At 39.8% G+C, this 18,323-nt stretch overlaps 1 protein-coding gene across 4 annotated transcripts; it reads right to left on the bottom strand.

Annotated features, from left to right (window-relative positions):
* Positions 1-323: 323 nt before the first annotated feature.
* klhl21 (kelch-like family member 21) lies at positions 324-17,895 on the bottom strand. 4 transcript variants are annotated; one of them, XM_040153115.1, is made up of 5 exons: positions 17,713-17,894; positions 7,431-8,514; positions 3,611-4,016; positions 1,883-1,955; positions 324-1,122 (listed from the first exon to the last, which is right to left on the bottom strand). In XM_040153115.1, exons 2-5 carry the CDS (start codon positions 8,455-8,457, stop codon positions 787-789), a joined length of 1,842 nt encoding a protein of 613 aa, XP_040009049.1. In that variant the 5' UTR covers positions 8,458-8,514; positions 17,713-17,894; the 3' UTR covers positions 324-786. The 4 variants fall into 4 exon arrangements, with proteins under 4 accessions (XP_040009049.1, XP_040009051.1, XP_040009050.1 ...); XM_040153117.1 differs by lacking the exon at positions 17,713-17,894 and adding an exon at positions 16,090-16,121; XM_040153116.1 differs by lacking the exon at positions 17,713-17,894 and adding an exon at positions 9,385-9,554.
* Positions 17,896-18,323: the final 428 nt, after the last annotated feature.

Below are 18,323 nucleotides of genomic sequence, written 5' to 3'. Positions count from 1 at the left end.
GCTGATGGTGGGAGGGGAGAAAAAAAAAACAAATTAAATTTAAAAAAAAAAAAACCCACCCACACCAAGACAATTAAATTTTTGATTTGGTCTATAAAATGTCTGCAAATTGAGAAAAACGTCACAATTTCATTAAGCCAAAGGTGACGTCTTCAGATTTATTTTGTCCAACCAACAGTCCAAATCCCAAGGATCTTTTGTTTACTATGATATAAATAACAGAAAAGCAGAAAAACGCCAAAACTGAGAAGCTGAAACCTGTGACTGTTAAACATTTTTGGTAGAAAAAGTGACTTAAATGATTAATCGATTATTATATCAGTTGCAAATGAATTTTCTGTCGATAGACTAAACAATTAACTGTTTCAGCTCGAAATCCAAAGTGTTTTCAGACACTATATTTCAGTTTTACAAGACGAAAGACTTCGAGGACAAGGACTAAGTGTCTATTTTAGCCATTGAATGTGTTTAGCTTCCCCACCTCCACTAAAGAGCAGTACACAGCCGCTTCCCTATTTTCTATGGGAACCACCTGGGACTGTTTCCCAGTGAACAAGGCTAAGAAACACATGGCCTCTTTGTAATTCATCCAGTCAACAGACTTGTCAGTTTGACAGCTTAGCAGTCAAGTGGATTACAAGGAGCTCAGACTACTTTGTACATGCTCAGTCTTCTCTTCTGCCATGAAACAGCTTTAACATTGTAATGAGGTAAATTCGCAGTAAACTAATGATGGCATAATGAGGGAGAACAGAACGTGTGTGAGAGGGATTTCTACGTCCAAACTCAGTGCGCTGGGTTCACATCCTGGTTCTGGTTTTGGTTGAGATTGTTGTTAAGATTGTGGAGCTCTTGGTGACGCTGGTGCCGGTGCAGGTGAATGGCGTTTGACTCGGGTATGTCAGTAGGTTCGAATGCACTGGACACCAGGGGCATGAACTGGCGGAATATGCTGACGCTGCCATGCCAGAAGGTCGGCTGAGGTAGTCGTCCAGCGAGAGTCCAGGTGCGGGTGGTCGGGTCGTAGGCTTCCACCACATCTGACAGCTCGAACGTATTGTCATAACCACCAGACACGTATAATTTACCCCCCAGGACTGCCACACTACCTCCAACATGGACCTGGAGAAAAGAAATTAAATGAAATTAAATATACTTTATGTTGCAAGGTGAATAAGGAAAATTGGTAATGTTGCTTTGGGAAAATAGGGAACAGATAAATGATTTAACGTGTGCCAAGACCAAAATTATAGGAAAACTAACAAACTGGGGGAAGGGGGGAAAAAAAAAAAAAAAAAAAAGCTATTAATCTAAAGAGAGAAGTAAAATAAATAAAGTTTTAATTCAACAACTGATTGGTGGTAAAAGAAGACTTTTTTTTTTTTTTAACCGACTTGGGGGGGGGGGAGTATAAAGCTTAATTTCTTATTGCATTTTAATTTATCTAATAGTATTATTTATTTATATAAGCAATGTTTTTGACTCACCCGATAATCTTTTATTGCATTAATTTACTGCAATAATTAAGTTCATAGGTTCATGTCTTACTGTTAGACAGAAATCAATCAAACTTCCTGGCGACAGAGTTTCAGAGTCTTCCACTGACCTCACTGAAATGGCCACATTCACTCATCCATCTACACGTTTACTCCATTCAGAAAAAGTAATATCAACTAGTGACACACCGCCGTATTAAACTGAAGCAGCTTTTATTTTTATTTATGTATTTATATAACGTCAGCACACCTTCCGATGGATATACTGCGGTGTGGCTGACACCTCTGTTTACGGTGCAAAGAGATCTAAAAGATTAAGGAAAAATAATGAAAAGACAGCTTATAATAGCATGCTAGGAGACAAACGTCTGATGTGAAATACAAACCTGTGTCATGGGACTAATTTTGTCCCACTCGTTCTTTTGAGGGTTATAAACATCCACCTCAGCTGAGTCATCCCTACAAATGGAGACAAACCAAAGTCAAGCCACTGCCAAAACAATCGATGCTTCAAATGTATTCGTGTTGACCTCACTGACTCTTGCACCCGTGATGTATTCTCAACAAATCTTTCTTACTGGCCTTTTAAATAATCATATCCTACATATTCAGTTATTCTACAAGTAAGGACATCTATAAAGCAGCCTTATCAACAATGCATTGTAACAAATTTATGTAGAAAGCTGTTGACAGCGAAAAGAAACAAAAGGATAGTGGTTTAACTCCCGTCCCCTTCACTGGAATAAGTGTTGGAAGTACTAAGATCCTTTACATAAGTAAGAGTACCGGTACAATGATGTAAAATACTAGTAGTACTAGTAGTAAAAGTATTAACAAATACTATCAGTTAAATTTACAACTTTTAAAAGTAAAACTAATCGTTCTGCAGAAAACCTGCTCCTTTGACTGATATAATAAATTACATGATTAATACTGACGCATCAATATGCAAGCAGCATTTCACTATTTATATCTGTGTGAGGTGGGGCCAGTTTTAACTATTTTACATATAGTTTTAGGTAGTTTAATACATGGGTTCGTAGCTTAGGGGTCTGGTCCCCCTCCAAAGCCTCACAAGAAAAATCTGAGGGGTCATTGAGATGATTATTTAAATTATAAATTTGAAAAATGTCCTCCCAATAATGCTTTTTTGTGTGAACTCTTTGAGTTGGATCTCAAACAGTTATTTTAATGAGAAATATTTGAGAAGACAGTAAATCTCCCTTTGGTGGAACTGTCAACAACTAGACAGTATTTTTGGTTGGGGGCCACATTCAAAAAGTTTGGGAACCACTCGTTTTAATGTGTCATATTTTACAAGCTTAAAATAATTTTATATTAAACTTTAATCTGAAAAATAACCATAACTACAACTGTCAAATAAATTCAAATCGAAAAAAAAAAAAAAGAATATTTCCCTCTGAAATGTGGTGGAGTGGAAGTATAAACTTGAAAGGAAGTATAAAATACTCAAGTAAAGTACAGGTTCCTCAAGCTGTTCTTATTTACAGTACTAAAGTAAATTTAAGTGTTAGTGGCTACAGTTAATAAGTATCCGCTTGTTATATTCAAGTTAAAAAAAAACCCCTAAAAAAAACTAGGAAATCATCTAAAAGCTGAATGAAAAATAGTTCATAAACAGATGTCAGTATCCAGAGTTTTCTAGAAAGACTAACAAAAATTCCTCGCTTCAGTTCTTTGTGACTGATCTGCCATGCATTATTGATCCACTTGGAAATTGGAAAATATCTAATTAACGCTTAATTTACATTTATGCTGCTAACTGGTTGAACTGCGTGCTTACCTCTGGTTTTCAACTGCACTGGAAATTCCTTAGTGTTGTCTTTCAAAGTGATGCGATGATGAATAAATAAAACACACTTCATGCTATAAAATTTTGGAATATAATGAGCAGGTACATAATAACAGTAGCAACTAACACTTTCTCCATTTCCCCTATATTTAGTACCAGTTGGCATTTTGGTTGGCCTCTCTCAGAAGTATCTTCGTAATCAATAGCTAAATACCGGCTAATTTTTTGGAAATTATGAGGAAATTTTCGGGAAAATTAGCTGGAAACTACGGAACCTGTAAAATTAAAGTTTGCTCCTGACCTAACGAAGTAGATGAGGCCATTGAGGGTCACAGTTTTTGGTGTGAAGGACCAAGGAGGCAGCTGTCCACAGTTGACCATGGACCAGCGGTTGGTGTCTGCATCAAAGCTCTGGATGGCCATGGTGTCCTCCCCGGTCAGGCAGCCAATAGCATACAAGCGCCCGCTGCATGTGGTGGTGGAGCAGTTGTCCATGGGGTGCAGCATGGCTGGTAAGGCCTCCCAGCAGTCCAGAGCGTGATCGTAGTGCTCGGTGCTGTCCGACGCCACCACGTAGAGCTGACCTTTCATCACACAAGAGCTGTGGTACTCGCGGGCCTTCAGCATGGGCGACACCTCTGTCCACTCGTTGACACTGGACTTGTAGCGCCACACACCATCATAGAGGCGAGAGCCATCAGAGCCACCTGGAGGACACAGACATGAAGTCTTAACGATTAACAGGCAAAAATGTTGCCATTTGTTGCTGTTCAGCATCACGGTGCACAATGAGATATGCTATAGAGCAAAACAGTGTTCTTGGTTTGTCTGTATGTGTTATTAGATATACAACAATGTTGTCTGCCTTCACCAGGGTGTCTGTGCACTTTCTGAAATCAAATTTAATGGTTTTGAAGTCTTTTTGAAGTCAACAAAGTAAGTTTTAAACCCTTTTCACAGGAGAACAAATTAACATTAGGAGTGGCCTATACTTTATAAATAAATCATGGTATCAATGTGGATATTTTTCCAATATTGCTTTAACAAATATATGCAAAAATCACATAAAGTAATCCATCCATCCATCCAGTTTCTGCTGCTTATCCTCAGTCGGCTCGCAGTGGCAGCAGGCTAAGCAAGCCAGTCCAGTCCCTTTCCCCAGCAACAATCTCCAGCTCCTCCTGGAGGATCCTGAGGCGTTCCCAGGCCAGATGAGATATATAATCTCTCAGCGTGTTCTAGGTCTACCCCGGGGTCCGCTACCAGTCAGACGTGCCCAGAAAACCTCCAATGGAAGGTGTCACGGAGACATCCTGATTAGATGCGTGAACCACCTCAACTTGTTCCTTGCCCCCTCCTGATGTCTGAACTCATTATACGATCTCTAAGTGTGAGTCCAGCCATTCTACAGAGGAAACTAATTTCAACCCCTTGTAATTTTGATCACCTCCTTTCAATCACACATGCATTACACAAAACATAATCCTTCACACGTCTAAAAAGAAGCCTTCTAAATAACTAATTTTAGTAGCTTTTCATTCTAATTTACTAGAAATCCTTATAATATGTAATACAGACCCTGTCCCCACCTGAAACTTAAACACACGTCCAAGTAAAACTGAGTCCAAATTAACCCACAAAACCAAGATTTAAGCACACTGTACTTTATAATATAGCCCGACCAATGCTGGATTTTTGTGTCCAATACTAATATCAATATTTTGGAGTTTTAAAAAAAAAATCTAATAATGATTTTATCAGCCAATAGTAATTTTTTTACATAAACACATGACATAAACTAGAATTACGGTCTTGTGGTTATATGCCTCAGCCAACCAGTCAACTTGCAGGTTACAGCCAGGTTTGTCCAGAATCATACTATATGTACTGAAGACTCTTAAGTATAATTTTTTTTTTATTTTTTTATTTGTGATATAGGGATATATAAATAAAATTGATTTGACATGACTTTGTTCTCTTGTTCTGCTGTATGTCTACTGTATTAGGGTATAAATTCTTTGAAAGAAACAAAAACAGAAGCACAGAAGCTACAAATTTTAAAACGTGGATGCTTGACACATATCTTCAACCCGACAGCACAGACGATCTATACAATCACTACAGTTTCAAGGTGGGCACCCGAGATTAGTGTCACCGATTCATTATCCGACAAAAAGTGAAATACGGTCGCAATCTCCCCCTTCTGTTCCTTAGTTGCACCGTTGAAAAATGCCCAGAAAAGTGTTTTTGCAGAACACTCTGATGTCACAGTGAAGTTGACCTTTGACTTTTTAGATAAAAAAATATCATCACTTCATCATTTTACCCTATTAGACATTTGTGTCACAGTCACCTTGACTTTTGACCTTTGACCACCAAATTCTAATCAGTTCATCCTTCATTCCAAGTGAATGTTTGTGCCAAATTCGAAGAAAGTCGCTCAAGGCGTTCCTGAGATATCGTGTTCATAGGAAAAAATAATGCCAGACTGTTGATATGCCTCCGGCCAAAGAAAATGTCGCCAGCGCGGAGGCATAACAATCTTGACACTTTTCTCTAGGATTATTATCATTTTTGAAAATTGTGACCAAGACACATACTGAGCGGGAGACAACTTTATCAGTGCTCTCTGGTGGAGAAAATTTCCAAATGACCAAACCTAGTTTGGAATTTCTTCTCTCCTTGATATGTCGGCCTGGTTGATTTACTGGACTAGCTCTACATTTTGTCTTTGTTATTTATGAGTTATACATGATATAACTTCGGGAATCAAAAGAATACACAGGTCTTAAACATTCAGGATTAGGAAATCATTACTGGCATAGTCTTTTCTGAAATAGCAGAGTGGGCAGTCCAGTCAAAGTTTTTGGTAGTTTAGCTTTACTTGCACACAAAGTCTGGATATCTTCCTTCAGATGTGGTACCTGCTGCTATCAGCTGACCGCATCAAACATAAATGACTTATCTCACTTTTCCTAATTGGTTGACTCCCACCACTTCTGCTGAATTGTTTATCACTTCAACTAGTCCGGGCTCAGATTGCACAAATAATTAAATCCAAACAACCCGACCGCTTGCCTCACATACAGAGAACTTTTTACAGCCCGTTTGATCTTAAATTGCCAACATAATAGTGCTTGTACTAGAAAGTCGAGACACAAGAACAACAGTTTTATATTTTATTGCCCAGTGTTAAATCTTGCGGGTCGTGTGATTACTCATGGGTCTAGACGTCACCTCAATATTTAATTTAAATTTTACTTTAAAAGTAAGGCCAAAAGATGTGTCTGAATTTTAAAAATCAAATTTAAGACTTTTCCAAGAGCCTTGGACACCCTGTTGATTCCCTGTCTTCACAGAAACCCAGTTAATGTGCGAAGAACGTTCTAGATAACCTCTGCAAGTAGTTGCTACTTGCAGTCCTCCTTCTTGACAAGCCAACAGCAAAGATTTAATATTTCAAGATACTTTATTGCCCTTAAAGACGCAGTGTAGCTTCTGAAAGTTTTAATTACATTTTTATTCAAATTTAAAGTACACCTGACACCAAATACATAAATATTATATCTTAAATGATTGAAGAAAATTCGTATCAAAATGTTATAAAAACTAAATGTGCCTGTCAACATTATGCAATCATATGCTGCTGTTATTTCTGTCATCGAGGCAGTGAGCTAACACTGCTAAATTTATGGCCCAGCGTCAGCGTCCCGCAATCTCTGAGTGAAGGTCTAGGATGATTTCTCAAGGGAATCACAGGCCTTCTTTTCAGGTTAGGGAGGATCACCAGTAACAATGATGATGATGAAGATGACAACACCACCCCACTGCTGCTGTCCTGGCAGCACACCCCGTCCTGCCTGACTTAGCCTTGTTCTCACATAGAGCCACACGTCAAAGAGCCTGGAGTTTATTTATAAGCTCTGCCCGACAGCCATTTCATGAGATGAAATAGCGGGAGTGGAAATCTACTGACTGGAGCTTTCACAGTACCATGAGTCTAATATACATAGCAACTGTAACCACTGCACATTGTCTGTGGCTTGTACTTCGCCTTCTGATACAAAGGAACTGTTGAAAAAGTGTGTAGAAAAGTGTTTGGATGTCGGCGCATGACTTACCTGTGACGTACATATCGTTTCCGAGGGCAGCTATGCTGTAGCCTCCTCCAAGGTGATCAGGGAATTCAGCCAAGTAGCGCCACTGTCCAGTCTGGGGGTTGTAACAGTCCACTGTGACCAGCTCATCACAGTCCTGGTCGCATCCTCCCACCACCACCAGGATTTCTGCCAATCCTGTGGATGGCCGTGGCCGCATGCGGTGGCAGGGCCGGTCATGGCGGTCATACTCACAGGACTGGAAGCTACGGGCTTCATTCACCATGCGGAGGCAGGTGGGTGAAAGGTAGACCAGTGGGTCGCTCTCCACATGGGCCAAAAGAAAGAACCTCCTGACAAAAGGGAGTCGGACCTGCTGGAGGAGCTCGGGCCAGTAGTGCATTCTCCGCTGGAGATCAGCCTTCACCCAGCGCACTGCAATTTGATAAACTGTTTCCTCCTTGTCCACACAAAGCTCGTCGTCTGACATAAACTCCAGCAGGCGCTTCCAAGGTAAGCGCTCAAAGTCCGTCCCTTTAGCCAGCTCCATTATGTTTTTCAGGACAAAGCGGCGAGCACTGGCTGCCAGCTCTCGACAAGCATAGGCCTCTGCAAAGTCCTGGATCTCTAAGCAGTTGGAAACATCCAGGCGCTGCTCCAGAAATGCACAGCAGGCCTCTTTGACTGAGGGAAACTGAAACAGATCGGCCGTCTTCAGAAGGAGGTCAACGTTATCCTGAGTGACGGTGACCCGTCCCGTGTAGCAGAAGTCCACCAGCAGACCTAAAAGCTCAGCTGACACCTCGTGTAGAACTACCCGGTCCATAACACTCTCCCTCAGCGTTCCTGCAAACATAGCCCGGAAGTACGTGCTGGCAGCGGCCAACACTGTGCGGTGACAGTGGAACTCACGGCCCTCAGCACACAAAGTCACATCGAAAAACTTCCGTTCAGCTCTGAGTTCATGGATTCCCCTCAGCAGGTTGAAGGCGTGGGCCGTGTCGAAAAAGGGAAGGGTGGATGGTTGTGTCTGCAAGACTGGCTTTTCCATCTCTCCTCTCTCTGGGTGATCAGTGTCCGGTGGTTGTGCTCAGAATGCCGTTTTCATCTGAAAGAGAGAAACGCCGGAAACGTACATCAAATTACAAAGCTACAGTTTACATACCATTACAACTAGCGATTATTTCACTAATTATTCTGCTGATTATTTTCTTAATTGATTCATCGTTTTAGTCTATAAAATGTCAGGAAAACAGTGAGAAATTCCCATCACAGTTTCCCCCCAGTCCAAGGTCGCATCGTCAAATGTTTTGCTTTGTCTGGCCAACAGTCCAAAACGTGAAGATATTCAGTTTGCAGTGATACAAAAACAGAGAAAAGCAGCAAATCTTCACACTGCACAAGGTGGAACCAGCAATATCAAAAAAAAAATGTGCAAAATACCTATGACTTCAGACTCACTATGACTCACTTCGAAGAAAAAAAAAACAAAAAAAAAACAAAAGCAGCAAATCCTAACAATTGAGAAGCTGGAATTAGGGATTTTTTTCGCTCGAAAAATTACTTAAATCCTTTATTGTTTATCAAAACAGCTGTTGACTAATTTTCTGAAAGCGTGGAATCTCTTATACCAAAAAATACCATTATCAAACACAGCGGTCTCTAATCGTGAAGGAAAAGAGAAATGGCTATGAAGTCGTTTAACATTGAAGAAAGTTTCACAGTCACACAATAGTCCTAGCAAAGATCAAAAACAAAAGGTGTATGAGTTTACAACTCTGCAAGCTCAATGCCAGATGAAAAGCAAAACAGAACACACAAGCCAAAACAATTTTCCATGAGTTAATTTCACTGGTAAATAATGATCACTTTAGAAACAATACAGCCCTACATTTAAGCCATGTTCCAGGGCACTGGCTCAAATAAATTAAAAAAAAAAATGTATCAATCAAAAATCCCAAACTGTTCTTTCTCCTACCTGACGAGCCCCTCCACGCACGTTTCACAAGCAAACTGACAGCGTACAACAGTCTCGAATATACGACAGCGAAGCTCAGCACGACTCTGGTGAACACAACCAGCTCCTTGCCCGTGTTTAAGAAAGAGAGCTTGCTTGTGCTCAGGGGCTAAAAATACACCAGTGTCCATTTCCAGGGAAGGGGAGGGGTCCGGAAGAACACCTAACATGCAGTGGGGAGAATATAATCCCCTCCACCACACACACACACACACACACACACACACACACACACACACACACACACACACACACACCCTGGTATGTCTGTGCGGTCAGTCAGTGTGAGTAAGTTGCCTTTGAGAGAAGAGCCAGCCGAGCCTGGGCCCCCACACCACCATCAGCACAGCAGCCGACCAAAACACAGACCTTCCCGTCATGGTATTCTCCAATAAGCTTACCAAAGCACAAACGCACCAGCACAGGCCCTACTCACCGCAGACAAACAGGCACGGGGACGACTCAGGTGTCAGAAACACACTCTTAATAATGAAATGATTAGACAATCAACAGAAAGTCAACTCGGAACTATTTGGATAATTGCTCTTGGGATGGCAATGTCGGTCTGTCTGTCGGTGGTCCATCCCTTTGGTCCCCACTGATATATCTCAATAACTATTGGATTAATTGCCATGAAATTTTGTATACACATTCATGGTCCCAAGATGATGAATCCTACTAACTTTGGTGATCCCCTTTCTGTTACTCTGGCCCCATCATGAGGTTGAAATTTCTGACAATTGAGTGAAATTTCTCGACAACTATTAGATAGATTGCCATTAAATTCATTACAGATATCCATGACCCCCTCAGGATGAATTGTAATAACTTTGTTGATCCCACAAATTTTCATCTAGCCAATGTCAGGTCAAAATTTTAATGTGTCCAATACTTTAAGTGTTGATTTATGACCAAATATCTGCAAAATGAATGGCTTTTCCAACAGCCTTAGCTGCACATTGTTTTTGGTTCTAATTAACATATGCTGGCACGTTAACACATTAAACTCAGACGGTGAACATGGTCAACATTATACCCACGTAACATCATGATGTCAGCATTGTCACTGTGAGCATGCTAGCATGTTAGTGTTAGCGTTGGGTTCAAAGAACCACTGTGCCTAAGTACAGCCTCACAGAGCTGCTAGCGTTGCTGTTGACTCTTAGCAAAAATACCAAACATATGATGGCTCCAGCTTCTTAAATCTGAGAATTTGCCGCTCCTTGTCCAGTGTGAATATTTGCTGCTTTTCTCTGTTGTATATAACTGAATATCTTCTGGATTTGGACTGTAGGTCACAAAAAGCCAAACATTTGAAGATGCCACCTTGGAGCATGGGAAACTGAGATTAGCATTTCTCACATTCTTCTTAAACGAAGAATCGATTAATCGAGAAAATAATCGGTGCATGAACTAAACTGAAAATTGAAATGTTGCTAGCTGAAGTCCTTAAATTAATATCTTTGGGTTTTGGACTGTTGGTCAGACAAAAGTAAAAATTGGAGTACCTTATGTTGGTCTCTAGAACATTGTGAAAGCCATTTTTCACTATTTTCTGACACTTTACAGAGCAAACAGAGTCAGCTAAATTTCACGTTCTTCCACATTTTTTTTTTTGTGACCCCACATATGTGGATATTTTTCCCCTGTTGAAATCTGTTGAACCGCCACCACCTAATAATCTATTAAATACGGATCATAGAAAAGGTTTTCTGCTTCCAATTCTGAAATATATTTGATACTATAATCCTGTTAATACGTCATTGCTGCTTACTGAGAAGTACACTTGATTGTGACATTGTAGTGGGGATAAAATTTCAGGTATTCACTCCTATTAAAATCACCAGAAGAAAAAGAACAAATGGTAGAAAGCAGTAAAACATTTCAACAGATTTTTTTAAAACACCAGTTTTTATTTACTTAATAGGAACCTGCATTTAAGGCCGATCCAAGCTTCTTGTCAATATTTGGAGATGATCATCCCTTCTCAAAATACACAGGTATCTCCTTTCAGAGATTTGTTTAAAGGTTGCAATAAAGCCCCTGGTCCTCTGGCCAAAGGACTTAGCACACATTCCACACCAGGGTTCAGCAATGCAGCAGTCCACATAACTTTACAGGGGATCAAACTGCTCTCTGAAGGGCAAACAGGGCTTCACAAACCAGACCTGCACTGAAAAAAAAACATCTTCATAACTTATGTGTAAGTGATTGTCTTTATCTTAGAGTGGATAATGACATTTCCTTACATAGAAGTGATGAGCTTTTCTTTCACGGGATCGTGTATGTGATTTCTTACTCCCACTGTCCTGTGTTATGAATGCAAAAAAAAGTCTTTAGCAAAAGTGGGAGTCATTCAACTCTAACATCTGTTCTTCATCTTCACGTTTTGGCTGTTTTATCTTTTACAACACATGATCACAAACAGCAAACTCTAATGGGTAGCTTCAAACTCCAACAGGCAGGAATACTGAGCAACTTAAAATCAGTGTGTTTACCAACTAGCTCCAAGAATAGCTGACACAGATTTATACTCTCAAAGGAAAGGGAGAGAGGGAAGGTGAGAGGGAGGGAAACAGCAGAGGTGTGGAAACAATCTCAGTGCTGTGACTGAAGAGCACAGAGAGACCAGTTTAACAGCCAGACAACTACCCCACCCACAGGCACAGCCTAGCTATATAGGTGAAAGGGTCCCTGTGCCCCCTTTCATCACATACTATACACAGCATTAGCCCTCATGCCCCTGGAGCTGAACTCATGATCTGCGGTTATATTCAGGATAAAAAACACTCAGTGAGGTACAATGTTGTTAGTCACAAGACTTGGTAACACCCTGCCTAAAACTCTAGAGGATTGTTGGAGTATGTTATTTTCTATTCCTTAAACAGGTTGATGAGAGGGTCTATGTCTGTATTTGGGAACCATGTTACTACTGTATCTGTAGACAGACAAACAATCGTAACTACTGTAAATATAAACCTCAGAGTAATTTCATTTTAAGGCTCTGACCAAATTAAACCTATTGAGTCAGAGTTAAAATATCCAAGAACAAGACTCAGAGTCTACGGTAATGCTAGCGGCTATGTGAGGCTGCACTTAGAAACAGCAGTGCTTTGGGCTAAAGGCTGAGATGCTCACGATGATAATGCTAACACGCTGATGTTTAGCGGGTATAATGTTCACCATGTTAGTTTAGTGTGTTACCATGCTAACACAGAGCACAACTGAGACTGATGGGAATGTCATTATGTTTTTACTTTTCTCTGATCAACAGTCCAAAACCCTAAGATATTAATTTTATGAATTCAGTTAGAAACTATTTTCATTATCAGTTCATCTGCTGATTATTTTCTCGCTGAATTGATTCATCGTTTTAATCTATAAAATGTCAGGAAAACATGTGAGAAATTCCCATCACAGTTCCCCACAGTCCAAGGTCACATCGTCAAATGTTTTTCTTTGTCTGACCAACAGTGCAAAACCTGAAGATATTCAGTTTGCAGTGATACAAAAACAGAGAAAAGCAGCACCTCTTCAAACTGCAAAAAAGATGGAACCAGCAATAGTTGAGAATTTTGCTTAAAAATTACTTAAATGATAATTAAAAATTATCAAAATGGATGCAAATTTGAGGCGCTGGAGCCATCACGTGTTTGGTATTTTTGCTAAGAGTGTACAGTGATGCTAGCAGCTCTGTGAGGATGTACTTAGGCACAGTTACTCTTTGAACAAAACTTCAATGTCAACATGCTAGCATGCTCACAATGCTAACATGATGGTGTTAAGCAGGTATAATGTTGACCATTTTCAGCATCTAACGTTTGCTAATTAGCAATAAACACAAAGGTTGCAGGTATTTGGACATAAACTGAAGTATTGGACAAATTAAAATTTTGATCTGATGATACTACTGAGATGATGCTACTGAGAAACGTTAAAAAAAAGTTATTATAATTCATCCTGAGAGGAACATTAATGTCTGCACCAATTTTCATGGGAATCTATGCCATAGTTTTCCAGAGATTTCACTCAGAACCACATATGTGAACCTTATGTGGCAGTAGAAGAAAAGTACTGACTTTGCGGATCATGTCTGTCGGTAGGATTCATCCTCTGGGGACCATTAATGTCTGCACAAAATGTTGTGCCAATCCGACAGCTGGGCGTCTATATATTTCACAGGATAAGTGAAAACTCTAAAGTCAGGAGATCAACAAAGTCTTTCGGATTCACCCTCTAGAGCACCAAGAAACTCTACCAAATTTCATGGCAATCCTTCCAATTGTTGTAGAGATACTTCAACCAAAGCCACAAATATCAACCTCACTGTGGTGCTACAGGAAAAAGTCAAGCTTTCTCCAAAGTCATCAGGATACATTGTCTGAGACCATATAATGTCTGTACACACTTTTGTGGCAAACAATCGAAAAAGTTACTGAGATATTTGAGTAAAAATACAAAGGCAAAATACTCAAAGGCAGAACACAGAATGGAAACAAAAGCAAAACATTACAAAAAAAAAAAAACAAAGCATCCTCTTGTAAAAGCCATCTTGCTTCATTTAAAGCTTAAAAAAAAAAAAAAAAAAAAAAAAAAAAAAGTTGGCTAGATTTATTCACTGCAGGGCGTGACTATGAATCCCAGTTTCATAACACAGTGTGACTTCCAAGAGTCCCAAGTATTCAGTGAAGGTACAGCTTGTTTATCTGGGAGCTGTTCTGTGCATATAAAAATGGTAAATCAAAAACAGTTTACATGTAGGTGCTTACTGTGTGTTCTCTGCCTCTCCGTCTCAATGCAAGTGTTGCCCCTTGCTGGTGCAAGCTTGGAATTACCAACAAAGGCAATTTACAGACAGGCCTCAACACTATTTTGCATTTTTGTCATCTCAGCATCAACAGTAGAAAAGCTCTACTGTTTACAGAATCACCTTGTTGAATCTTGGCTATGCATATTTCATATTTTAGTTTGCAAGTGTTAAGCTTAGGCTTCTTTGAAAATCAAAACAATGAATACGTGACAGAGAATATGAAGCATATAACCTGGAAGGATTTTTTTTTCTGCAATAATAAAAAGTCATCAAATCAGCAACGTGTAACCCATTCTGTAAAATAGCAGTACTCAGATTCGTGTGGTCTACAGCAGCACCTGTTACGTCAACAACCACATTAAGACAGCTGCTCAGTCTGCTATTGCTCCAGGCTGCCGGGGCCAAGGCAACCACCAGAGTGGAGCGACATAAACCCCTGTTTCTCCTCAACTGAGCCTGGCCTGGCCATAAAAAGGCAACCACAGACTCCCCACAGCATGCACTCGTCTCATTCCCCACTAAGGAGGGCCAGCACGAGGCTACTAGCAGCAACAAGACTCAGATAAGAGACAGTGTGAGAATGGACATATTCTTCTCATAGAAATAGTGTGGTTTTGGCTGTAGAGCTTTTTATGCAATCACGACGACCAGCAGTAGTTAGACACGATCTTAGCGGGCCTAATCATTGGTTTCAAGGCCAGACCTTCAACATCAACAACCCATATTCAAGCACGATTTCAGCAAACATCTTCCCTGCCAGTGCCCTGGAGTGCAACCAAGTATGTGTATTCAAGTGCTGTACTTAAGTACAATTCTTAGGTTCTTGTGTTTACTTGAGTATTTTAATTTTATATTACTTGATACTAGGACTGAAACTAACAAGAACAATATTTTTTTTTACAATCAATCATTCTGCCAATTATTTCCAAAAATAGTGAAAAATGCTTGTTATTATTTTCTGCAGCCCAAGGTAACACATTAAAATTATTTATTATATTCAAACATCTGTCCAAAATCTAAAGATATTCATTTTACCCTCATATATAACAAAGAAAGGCAGTAAACCAGTGAACCACTGAATGTTTGGCATTTTTGTTTGGGGGATATATATATATATATCACTAAAACGATTAATCGAATATCAAAATAATTGCTGATTCATTTTCTGATGATCAACTACTCCATTAATCATTGTAGCTCTACTTGATACTTCTACTCAACAACATTTCATTGGGATATATTTTACTTTTTACTACACTGCATTTAATTCACAGCTATAGTTACTTTTCAGATTAAAATTTTACATGTAAAATATCTGATCAGCTTTTAATCTATAACAATGCATCATAATTTAAACTGCCCAACTGCTATAAAAAGTTATTAAAATTTATCTCCAAACTGACATAATTAATATATTAGAATATATTTTAATTTATACTATTCCAAAGAAAGATATGATAAGTATAGCAATCTCACTTGTGATACTTTGGAAGTATGTTTTGGCACTAATACTCATACTTTTACTTAAAGTTTTTACTTAAAAGTTTTGAATGGAGGCCTTTTACTTGCGAGGTAGTATTTTTATACTGTTGTATTTCTACTTTTACTTAAGTTACCACAACTGTGCTCTGCTGACGTGTCCTTGAGAAAGTCAAATGAACCCCTACCAGTTCAAGTGGAAGTTTTCCTGGCTAGATTTATAGTTTTACGGTTAAGACTATTACTGTCCAAGTGAAGTTGCCAATGGTTCATTAGTCTTGCATAGGGGAATGCCGGTAGAATAAATTTTAGCGCCGCTCGGAAGGCCTATTTTGTATTTTGACTCAGGCTTTACCACCAGGGATGATTTCAAATACCATGTGATGTGCTCTATCATCCAACTCCTGCATTCCTGTAATTCCTGCTCCTGTAACGACAGTTATAGTAAGAATTTATCATAAGCATCAGTGGTGGGGGAAGTATTCAGATGATTAAATAAAAGTACTAATCCATGCTTTGAAAATTCTCCATTACAAGTAGAATTCCTCCATTGAAAATGTTACTTAGGTAAAAGTATGTAAGTGTAATCAAGAAAATATACCTAAAGCATTAAAGATAAAAGTACTAAATGTAGTAAAATGATCCCTGTGAGTGTTATAGTATTGCATCATTAAATTATTACTGCTGTATTCATGTGGAAACATTTTACTGTTGTAGTTGGTTGAGGTGGAGCTAATTTTTAGCTATTTTTATATGAAAAGGTGCAATTAATGATTATTTAAATTAAGGATTAATCTCCTGATTGATTGTTCGGTTTGTAAAAATTAAGAGAATAGTGAGAAATGCATGTCACATTTGCCCAGAGCCCAGACTCACATCCTCATAACGACGGTTCTGTCCAAACCTTAAAATTATTACGAATAATACTTTTTAAAAAAGGAAAAACGGCAAATGTTCACGTCTGATAAGCTGGAATCATGATAAGATGTTTGTTATTTTTACATGAAAAATGACTGTTGGACATTTATCAAAGTAGTTGCCTCTTAATATTGCGGCAAATGACCAGTGGTTTCGGCTCTAGCTGTTTATACCGTTGGCTAGTTCAATCTATAAGTGGAGCATCATAGTTTTATAAGCTCTTCATATCTTGTGTATGCAAAAAAAAAATCCTAATTTGTAAAGTAACTGCCAGTAACTAAAGTTTTCAGATAAATGTAGCGGATTCAAAACTCCGATATATTTCCCCTCTGAAAATGTAGTGGAGCAGGAGCAAACAGTGGCACGAAAAGAAAAGACAGCCGAGTAAAGTGCAGGTGGGTCAAATCTGCACCGGAGTACAGTAAACCGTGTAGATGTACATAGTTTTGTCCCACCACCGGTTTACACTTGTGTCGTTCGGGTCATGCAGCCGTACGCGTCCAAATACTGCGCACAGTGAGGCCTCAGTCTTAAATAGCCCTGTGTGGCCCATGATAACATTCAAATGTGGTAGCTAGTGCTAGACCATGGCTCAGATACAACGCTAGATACAACGCTAGGCCCGAAGCCACACGCACAGCGATGGAGCGTCAGTGGAGCTCACTTATCATTATCATTATCATTATTATTATTATTATTATTATTGTTGTCGCTATCGGTACGACTACAACACGGCGAGATGAAGACTGTTCGGCAACTTCGGTCATGCTAATCAACTTTCGCCATGATTTGACCACTGACGAAATGCCCGTCTGTGTGCCGAGAAAGAGCCGTTTTGCGGCGTGTACAGCAGGAACCTAGTGTGGTGACACACCAAGCAAGAGTTTGAAGCAGCGGCTGGAATTTCACATGTTCGAGACCGGCGTTGCGCATAAAAGTAGCGCCATGTTCGTGCGAGGCTCGCAACGTTATTTCCCTACGGGACACGACCGTTCGCTGCTGCTCGCGTCGGTCTGTTCGTCCGCAATAGCCACATTCAAAAAAAAACAAACTCTGCCAACTCGGTTTTTAAGACGACTTACCGGCGCTCGCCGTCACCTGGCGTTGACGCTCTCAGACGGTGCAAGGCCTCAGCGCCGCACGAATCCGGCCGAGATTAAAGTTTGACGCCGCCGAGCTCTCTGGCCTCCCCTGCGCCATGATACCCTGCGCTGAAAGCCGACGTTGCCTTTACGTGGCGTCGGAAATATGGGCACCGGGCGGGAACACGCAGACAATCCCGAGGTCGACGATGCCGGTTCAGGAATAGAAAAAAAAAAAAAACGCAAGGGAAAATGACAGAGGCCATCAGGTTGTGTCGGGTCTTTTTTGTTGCAGGCATACGATTGGTCGTTGGCATTTTCCACTCGTGTTGTCGTATTCATACGCACACGTACAGCCCAATACTATTACTACTACATAAACTGGTAATAATAAAAATAAGAAGAAGAAGGAGAGGAAGAAGAAGAGGAAGAAGAAGAGGAAGAAGATGAAAAGAATGATAATAATCATCATTACTATTCATATTATTATAATTATTATCAGTAGTAGTGATAGTAGTACTAGAATCTAGTAGAATCAGACTTGCAAACTCAGTATCTTCTTTTAAGTCCCTTCTGAAAACTCACTTTTATCTGGGGGCTTTCTTATAATC

This window comes from Xiphias gladius, chromosome 18 (assembly GCF_016859285.1).
Source record: "Xiphias gladius isolate SHS-SW01 ecotype Sanya breed wild chromosome 18, ASM1685928v1, whole genome shotgun sequence".
In the NCBI taxonomy this organism is placed as follows: Eukaryota; Metazoa; Chordata; class Actinopteri; order Istiophoriformes; family Xiphiidae; genus Xiphias; species Xiphias gladius.
Note: the sequence above shows the minus strand (reverse complement) of the source record. Positions and strands in the feature narration are given on the sequence as shown.